Genomic DNA, 10,178 nt, shown 5'->3' with positions numbered 1-10,178 from the left:
GGGGTTGGTTCTCGTTTTTAACCTTGGCTGGGAAAAGGGAGTTTCCATTGAAAGGGAGTTTCGGCAAACTCCCTTTCCGGCATAAGAGAACCCAGCCAACGTTCATAATCGCAAATCCAACGCCGCCCCCCCCCCCCACAAAAAAACGGCCCCGCTCGAAGTATGCGACAGAGGCTACGTTGAAACCGCATTGAATATAAATGAAGGAAGAATCAAACACCGGCTATGTTTTCAAGCGGTACGGGAAGTTTCATACCGTCACTTAGACCGACCATTCACCCACAAGGCGCCAACGCACTGTTGAAGGACATCAGACCAAACCACAACTAGCTGGAAACTCACGCGACCAGACCAGCAATTTTGGAATAACTCCCAGCTGTCGAAACAAACGAAACACTATGGCCGTATTTTGTGCAACATGTATTAAGTGCACTGTAGTGAATTAGTATCATTTCTATGCTTATAGAAAACGATGATGACGAGAAAGCCATGTTCTCTGTGTAATAGGCAGTCCAACAAACACCAACTAGACAGCAACATTTGCAACCAAATACAGAAAATTTCAACCATCACTCACCCATGCAAAACAAAAATGCACTGTACCAAAAGTGAATTTAAAGAAAACCAACCCCTAGTGAGAATGTACTCTTCGTGTGGTACCAATTAAAATGGACCAGTTAAAACAAGGAGCTTTTAAAATTATGATAATTGAGACCTACAGAACTTCAAACGAAAAGTAAATGCCCACCTCACCACTACTCGCCAGCGCGCAGTGTTGTATAATGTTAGTCATATCAGCACAGCTGCTAATGATGAGGCGGTGGACACAGCATAGATAAAAAAATAACCAGATTTCCATAAAACCCCTATTTTCGAAAAAAACAAACTATTTCTTCAAATTAGTCTTCATTTATAGCGTTACATGGAAGATAGACCCAAAACAAACAAACCAGAGTTCAGAGTCTGCAAATGGCTATAATCTGTGTGTGCTGAACTAGCTTCAAACATGACATACATGTAACTACAGTTCCCCGAACACATACCTTCTATTGTTTCAGCTGCCATGAATTATACACGTTACATATATTGAAGTCCTCTAATGGAAAACATGAAAATGTACAATTTTCATCATCGATCATGTAAATAAGGCCCTTATTTGCATAACTTGGATTTAATGGGGGTACATCCGTATATGATTTACTTGTATACCTTGAAAACCTTGGAATTCCCCAAGTCCTTTCTTCAGTTTACTGTATTCTTTACATTAAAAAAATGCCGCAAAAATATAACAACACTAATGCCATTGTATGCCCGGAGCAAACGATTCAAAAACCGGAAGTTCTTGTGCAGTACTAAGGGAGGTCCCCAAGAGGGGGTCATAACACCACCTTGACCTTTACCCTCTCAAGATCTACACACCAACCAAAGATCAGCACAATTCATCCGGGAGCCGACCTCAAATATCCAGGAACACAGACCGATAACCTGGATATAAGTTGGCATGCGTAAAGTGAAATAAAATCTTCTTCATAAATGCCGATTTTACGGAGGTTGTTAAAAGAAATCAAGCCTAAAATTGGCACCGGTACTGAATTTGAATTAGCAATACTGTGCAAACGTATGGCAAGTTAGTGATAATGCATTTGAGGGACAACCATAACACGAAACTAATATTTACGCACACGTGAGGCACTTGTAAGCATGCCATGCGTAATGCATACTTCCTTTAGAAACCGCATCTTTACGCATGCTTTAAGATGTTCTTCGATTCGAGATCGGATTCCTTACAATGAATGGATAACGCATCCCCTTCTCGTTAAGAAACGGAAGTATGACATACCAGTCAAGAGGTGTAAATCCTAACTCGTAGCAGGCACGTAGCTTCCAAATACCACAAGAATTAAATCCCCATTGTTAATCACGACACTACTGATAATGCAAATTAGGTAGAGATTTGCATAATTGATGTCAATTGGTGCTTCCTTATCTTTCAGTCACATGACTTTGTCACGTTATGAAATGCAACGGGTATATAAACTTCTCTTGCTAACTATGCAAATTAGGTCATGATTTTCATACTGTGTAAAACATCACCAAAGGTATGTACATACCAAAAAATCATGACAATCCGTCACCCCCGTCAACTCCTTCTGGAGTTCATGTCAAAACGTCAAAACAAAAACGCTCACTGCAGTTCCAAACAAGCTGCTAGGGAGTCCAAACTTGTAGCACTCACTCCTTGCCCCAGACCTGACCACTACTTACTCGCCGCTACTTAATTACTTACTTAGGCCTGCTGCGTGCCCATCCTTGGGCATAGGCCACGAACTAGCTGCTTTCATCACTGGCCGCTAGGATGCCCATTATAGATCTTAAGTTCTTAACTGTCCTGTTCCCAACCCCTACATATTTACCAATTATCATGCAAAACCATCCACAGCTTCTGGAGTTCTTGTTATTAATAAACAAAAACACCAACATAAACAGCCTGCTGCAGTATCGACGGAAAATGCCAGGTGGACCATTTTCGAATTAACTGGACATCCCTTTCCGCCTCCGCTACTGACATACAAACTGCCATGAAATCCATCAACAGGTTACCGAGTGATGCTGTTGACTTAAACTAAGGGCACAATCCACCGTACGTGCAATTTGTCCATACGTTTTATTGGGGGTGGAGGGGTGGGGGCACGTCCGCCACTTATTTCTTAACCTTAACCTTATGGCGAACATAACCTTATGGCGAAGGCAATAGGGGGATCGCGATGGCCTACTCCTGCGTTTGTACCCTGCTGGTGAGCGGTGAGAGGACAGGAAATGGAATTTTCTTTAGAACCTACGGAGAAGAGAAGCTCATTCCGTATTATACTAGAGGCATTGAAAAAGAAAATGTTATCGTATTTTCAATAATAAATAGAAATCTAAGAAAAAAGCATTTTGGGAAATTTCATATCTCATGTGACATGTGAAAGTTAAATAGGGAACATCATTAAGCATGGATTAGAAAATTTTGGACTTCATTGATACATCAACATTTGTAAAATTGTCAGATTATATTAACTATATCATATCTTTACTGAAGAGTGGATAGACACATGTACAGTACAGAATTTGTATTTACGTTTTGAAGCGTAAACCTCGCTCTAAGAATCCTGCCAGATGTTTCCAGTTGTCCAGACCCAATCGATAAACAGTCATCGACGTGGACTGGTTATAAATCAAACGCACTTGGATATCTAGCTTGAGCACTAATGTCGTTTTCGTGATTAAGCATCGACTTTTTGATCGGCTAAAACAACACTGTGGTAACAATGTCTACCTCATTGAGGCGGGCTAAAACAACACTGTGGTAACAATGTCTGCCTCATTGAGGCGGGCTAAAACAACACTGTGGTAACAATGTCTACCTCATTGAGGCAGGCTAAAACAACACTGTGGTAACAATGTCTACCTCATTGAGGCAGGCTAAAACAACACTGTGGTAACAATGTCTACCTCATTGAGGCAGGCTAAAACAACACTGTGGTAACAATGTCTACCTCATTGAGGCAGGCTAAAACAACACTGTGGTAACAATGTCTACCTCATTGAGGCAGGCTAAAACAACACTGTGGTAACAATGTCTATCTCATTGAGGCAGGGATTTTGAGTTGGCCACCAAGTAAGCTGCTGGCTGATGATAAAAAAAGGCAGCCATCGTTCGAAACAACTAATAAGCCAAACTGGGGGATACTTTTTAACATTTTGATCCCAATATTAAACCTGGCCATAATCTTCCCACACCCAATTCACATTACCATAATTATATTATGATCCTAAAACACCTTCCTTCTGTAACATGACACCAAGTATATAAACAAACACATTTGGCATTTATACTTATATACGCATACATTTCTACTTATTGGCAAAGGAAATCAACAAAAAATTGTACATAATGTAATCAAATCGTAATATACAATATAGAAAACAACACTTATATCCCCTAGTTATACAATAAATGTTATTAATTGTTAATAGCTAACAGTTATTTGCAAATTCCTGCCCGAGGCCTAATTTCAGTTAACATGATAAAGGAGACAAGCAAACAGCGTACAACAGTATAGAATATGTCTACTCTAGTCTGAAAGCTAACTCTAAGAATTTCTGATACAACTGAACATGTACCAGCGGCTGGCTGAAACTTTGTGCGTTTTTGTTAACCACCTCCACATCACTCTATGCAGAACCACCATTTACAAAAACAGCTCCATCCCCTACACCTCCGGGCTCTGGTACAGCCTTCCAAAACACGTCACCGACTCTACCACTCTCCCACAGTTCAAAGCCCGTTGCAGAACCCACCTCTTGTCATGATTTTAAAATTAAACTCATACTGACCTTCCACCTACTCAAATCTTTTAGGTATGCTATTGCTATATATGGTATAGATCAATTTCTTCCATATCTGTAGTTGCATGACATTTTATAGTTATTGATTATCTTTATTGCATTATATTGCATTGTTTCTTGTTATAAATTCTTGTATGTTCGTCCACATGTTTGTAGGTTCTGCCGCTACCAGCCCAAAGCTGCCTAGGCAGACCCTTGTAATGACTTGTCTCATTGTCAATAAAGTCAAAGTCAAGTCAAAGCCAAGGTCAGTCGGGCAAGATTCACCGATGGGGATTTCATGCACGGTAATACTGTAAATGTATTTAAGTTCGCGGAGATTTAATTTCGCGGTAGCGGGAAAATGGACTTTTCGCAGTGGATTTAATTTCGCGGTAGCACCATGCACTGTAGTCTCTTACTATTAAGGAAAAATCTTCGCGGTGTCTTTAAATTCGCGGTAAAGCGGCCGCCGCGAAAACCGCGAACATTAATCCACCGCGAAAGTTCCTGCATTTACAGTAGTGTCGTCAATGTACGTCGTACATCTGAGAGGACTCGAGCGCAATAGTGAAACATATAAATCCTTGTTTACAAACGCCGTACCTACGCCAATCGCAGGTAAACGAACGGCAAATCGTAGATGAAAAATCGGGGATCTGAAAATTAAGCTGAACTGAATAAAAGAACATGTTCAAAGTTTCTCCCTCGCCGTGCAATTTTTATTGCCCCCATATTAGGATTTTCTACGATCCTTTGTTTCTAATACTGATGTAAAAAAAAATTCAACCTTGATGGTTTCAGTTTTCCCTGATATTGTCGATATTGGTGAAAACTGGAGCCATCAGATCATAGTAGCAATAAGAGCGCACAGCGCACCCGTAGTAGAGGCTGCGTTCAAGGCTACTTTTTCTGTGTGTTAGATCCAGTATCACGCGCAGGTAATGCATACAATTCTTTGACGATTATGTGCACGTGGTGAATCGTAGGAAACCGCAGTCTTTTAAAACAGATCATATTGCGGACCAACTTCGCCTCCGGCCACAAGATTTACACATACAAAAGCGGTTCAGCAGTATCAAAACGAATTCAAAACTTTCCCTTTGGAACAGCTTCAAAAATTGCTACAAACAAGAAAAACATCTGTATGATATGAATAACTTCAAAATTCGTAAATCCATAATACAGTTAAGAATCGATAGTCATTAATTAGACATTGAAACCGGAAGATACCACAATTTAGCCCCTGACCAAAGCTTCTGCCCATTTTGTCCAAACTAAATTGAAATTGAATTTCACTTCGTCATGGAATGCCCAATGTATGAGATGTAACGTAATAAGTTATTCACATTCCTATGTCTAAATACTACAGATTTCAAGATTCTAGATACCAGAAGTAGATTTGACAATATCTTTAGATCTGACAGCCCCCATAATGCTAAGATAGGTAAATACATAAAAGATTGCTTTGTGATTAGAAAAGATAGTGATACGTTCAGCCCCACCTGATTGTAAGAGGGTTTTCCTTATCATCCTATATTGTTTAATTAGTAGAATATCACTTTCCTAGTTACTGTATAATTAGTAGAATTGTACGATATATTCTGTATTCTTTCTCTTTGTTGTAGTTTATATTTGACCATACAAAAGTAACTGTACTTTTGTAAGATGTTTGTTAACTACAGGATTAATCGCAATGAAAGTTGTATCAACTGTTCCTTGTTGTATTGTACGGTCAATGTTATAGCATAATCTATAGTCTGTAGACCCTTATATGTACTGATCACATTTGAAAGTATGGGGCACAGAGACCAGCTCTCCAATGGAAATTTTGCATCACCGCTTTTGTAAGAATATTCTTGGTGTTTCTAGAAACTGTAGCAACTTAGCATCTCGAGCAGAGTTAGGTAGACTTTAGACCTAGATATCTCTGTGCGCTTGATTTATTATTGGCTACCCTTAGCTTGTTGTTACGGATTGATTCGGAGCTGATGCACATATGTTGCAACGTTGAAAATAAGAGGTAGACGAAGCCTGATACATGTACAAAGGGTAAAAGAAATATTAGATTGTAGATTGAAAAATAAATAGAATTAGACAATTTTGATCTACGCCTCGCAATCAGCAAATTAGAATCAACGCCCACCCCATTAGACAAGAAGTAACCTGCGTGCGAAGGAACTTGTATATACTGCACGTCAAACATGGTGGAAGAGGAAGCACAGTTCATTTCAAACTGTTCCTTTTACGTATACGGCACGCGCGATGTTGTGGTGCTTGGGTACTGGTGAGACCTGGGCTACAGACAGGTGCAGCGTATCCAATGAGCGGCCGTACGGAGGTCTTCCTGAGGGAGGTGGAACTTTTTTTAGTTGTCTTTGGAGAAAGAGGCGCTTTGAACTTTGTTTGGTGACATGTGAGTCCTACTTCAGGTCAGCCTCCAACCATACTTCAAGTAACTTGACAACTCAAACATCCTGGAGGCCGCTGATGTGGAGTAGTGGGAGTGGAGTTTTTGTGAAGTAGACGTGCATCGTCTTACATTTTGCAGGGTATAATTTCAACGAGCTTTCTGTGGTCCACCGGTCTAGTGAGCGAGTTTAGGTCTTGTTATCGGAGGGAGGACTGGCGGGTAAGTCTGCTCTCTGTGAGGGTGAGGAATTTGTAGGTATCTCCTCTTGAGTCTTTTGTGGCGCTGTTGATTACGGCGATAAATATGACGGGTACCAGGACTGCGCCTTGAGATAGGCCCCATGTAAGTACTTCCCACTCTGAGTAAGCGTTCCTTTATTCGTAGAATACGCATTGTTTTCTGCCAGATAGGAAGTCGCAGATCCAAGGTAACAACGACGGTCGGCATCCAAGTTCTAGTAGTCTCAAAAGCCTTTGATAAATCAGTCAGGACTACATTGCTTATTGTCTGTTTCTGCATCTGCCCTCGTCGGTCAGAAGTCTTACTGAGTTGGTGTAGGATAATCACTAATGATGGGTCGCTGATCTCCCTAGTAGGCTGCCGCACTGGTTGAGTCAATGTTAATGATGATACCAGACATAGCCTACTTTAATTTACAATGTTTGTCACAGCCAAAAAAAAACACCACATCAAAGTGTTAGCAAATCCTGTGTGTGGTCTCAAGTCGAGCTGTCTTTAGTTGCGTTGCTTGTTACTATGTGGAATCAGCGGGACATTCCTGCTGAGGCCATCTAGCGACAATTCACTGGACACGAGTTTTAGATCGTATCATTCAGACACAGCGTAGTCAGAGGGCGTAGTTCATGGCAAGTATGGTTAATGGATAAAGTGTCGGTCAGCATCAGCCCAGGGGAATAAAAAGAACATATATGCACAGTTCACTTTCTTCGCGAATCAGTTCAGCAATCCTCATTTGCATAATTTATGTCCAATGATGTTCATCCGTAAATAACATCCACCTTTCCACAAGTAATAAATTCCCGTCATTTACCACAGTGAGATTATTGCAATTTCTCATTTATTATGCAAATTAGGTCTTCATTTCCATGATGTTTATCCTAATCAAATTAAAAAGATAAGAACACAATTCTGTCGTCAATAAGTATCTGGTATGTCCTTACTGTGAGATTATAGCGAGGGAACAAAGGGCTCTCTAAGAGCCTGGGTCAATGGCCATACTTAATGTTCACCCTAACAAACATTATTTCACAAAGGTGTGAAATCCACGACCTCTTGGTAATCACAGTTTCCTGGCTGCACATTTCCTGGCCAACCTGCCAATCGGGTATCCATTTAGTGCGCAGTAGCACTCTCTCGTAGTTTCTCATTTTATTCACGTGTTTCTAAAATCATTGGGCTACTTTATTTCACGGTTACTTCGATTACTGCGGCGATACGCGCGCTTTAATTCCCGACCCGGCTAACGCAATTTCTCACCTTCCCTCGCCGAATAATCCTTCCGTCAGAGGAATTTAATGGGCTGCCTCTCGGAGGCGAGCTGAGTAAGAGGAAGCGCGGTATTCTCCTCATGTCATTTCTTTCATCATTTAACCCTTGCCAGTTGGCGATTTTCCAACATTTGTAAAAATGACCTTCCCAGCGGAAATTCTCAACCGCTACCTTCGTTATGTCGTTAAGAAGGACAACGGTTGTGCTGCCATGGGCAGCAGTAAAGGTGATTTATTATTAGCTTGTATCTAGAGCGAATTCTCAGCCGAACTGTTGTGTTTCCGTGCAGGCGATATTTGTGATGAATGTGACCAGTATGGTGGTGCTGCAGCTGATACTGGCCGTGGCCGTTCTCAGCAGCGCGAGCTTCCGACAGCAGGATCTGTACCCTGTGGTTCGTACCCAGTATGGCCGTGTCAAAGGGATGCGATTCGACCTCTCCAACGATAGCCTCAAGCCGGTGGTAAAATTCCTCGGGATTCCCTATGGCACCAAACCGGAAAGATTCCGCTATGCAGACCGCCCTTCTTCCTGGACGGGAGTAAAAAATTCTACTGTACCGGGACCATCTTGTCCACAGAGGGTAGAGTTCGCAGACATTGACAAGTCCCCGGCTTCGGTACGTCGAACGCTGAATACCATGCGCCCATTCTTAACCAAGATGAGTGAAGACTGTCTGTATCTGAATGTTTATTACCCGGCAAACGCTCAAGGTGCGTAAAGAAATCTCCCTTGTTTCCTGAACATTTGTATGTGATAATCGAGAACTCACAGGTGAGTCACGTTGAAGACATTGTCTCATTTTGTTGACTGAGACTGTTGTCGTTTCAGTACTAACAAAGTGATGAGAGCATCCTAGCAATCATCAATATTTCTAATATATCGACTCAACGTTTCTTGGCACCCGTTAGGGGGTTGGTTGGTGTTTGATTAATTACAAGGTCAAATTTTTTCGACGCCCACTTGGGAAATGGTTACCACAATCAATACTAGAGTTCCATGATCCCATACCTTCGCCAAATGATTTAACCTTTATAACAGGTGTACTATGTTTTTGTCATGTAAATAAGGTCCTCATTTGCATAAACCGGGTTAGTTAATCATGTCTTCCATCCAAATAATACACGTGCAAAATCTATGTTAAGAAAGAGGGCTATAATAGCAATTTCTGATACTCTATGTAAATGATGTCCCAATTTGCATAATTGCTCATTAATTCTGTAAAATTAAATTCAGATCTAAATAATCAATTTTGACCCATATGGCATATGACTTAAGCTATACCAAAAGTCATGACGATCCGAGTTTGAAGGCTTGTTCGTTCTAAATGTTTCCTTCAGGTTTTTATGAGTGACTGAGTTGATTTCAAAATAACCACACCATTGGAAGTTTGTCAGAAGATCAGTGGAATGCTGAAATTACACCTATAGAATGAAGAATGTTACTTGTCAACTCTCATTTCTGAACTTCTAATAGTTCTTCTTTTGCAGCTTCAGCTACAGTGTGATGTTAGAGCCTGTTGGATTGACGCATATACATAGGCGAATACGTGATTTGTTGATTAAAGGTTTTGTAGACTAGTTCATCCATTAACCAAAAGAAGCGAAACTTGAAACAGTTGTAACTTTCTAATGACTAAGAAATGTGCCAACTTTGATCCCACTTAGCAAATGGGGAAATATGCTACAAAAACTTTTAGTCACAAATACGACCACTCTGATTTCAACTCACACCTCTCAGATCTTTCTGCACTCCAGAAACGAAAAAAGAAAGCATGATTTGATTTGATTTGATTTAGCAGAAATAAGCATGTGGCGTATGGGCATATGCAGCTTAATCCATGTGTAGGTTCAATTCAGTCTCATAAGATATCTAAATTCTAAAC

At 40.8% G+C, this 10,178-nt stretch overlaps 1 protein-coding gene across 1 annotated transcript in view; it reads left to right on the top strand.

Annotated features, from left to right (window-relative positions):
- LOC118427001 (neuroligin-4, X-linked-like) overlaps window positions 1-10,178 on the top strand; it is a gene marked incomplete at its 3' end in the record, with an annotated part of 30,507 nt that overhangs the window by 1,633 nt on the left and 18,696 nt on the right. Inside the window, exon 2 of the mRNA XM_035836635.1 lies at window positions 8,583-9,006. Within this exon, the coding sequence (XP_035692528.1) occupies window positions 8,595-9,006 (412 nt within the window). The remainder of the gene's footprint in view (window positions 1-8,582; window positions 9,007-10,178) is intronic.

This window comes from Branchiostoma floridae, chromosome 12, assembly GCF_000003815.2.
Source record: "Branchiostoma floridae strain S238N-H82 chromosome 12, Bfl_VNyyK, whole genome shotgun sequence".
NCBI lineage: Eukaryota > Metazoa > Chordata > Leptocardii > Amphioxiformes > Branchiostomatidae > Branchiostoma > Branchiostoma floridae.
The sequence above is the reverse complement of the archived record's forward strand: the minus strand, read 5'-3'. Positions and strand labels throughout refer to the sequence as shown.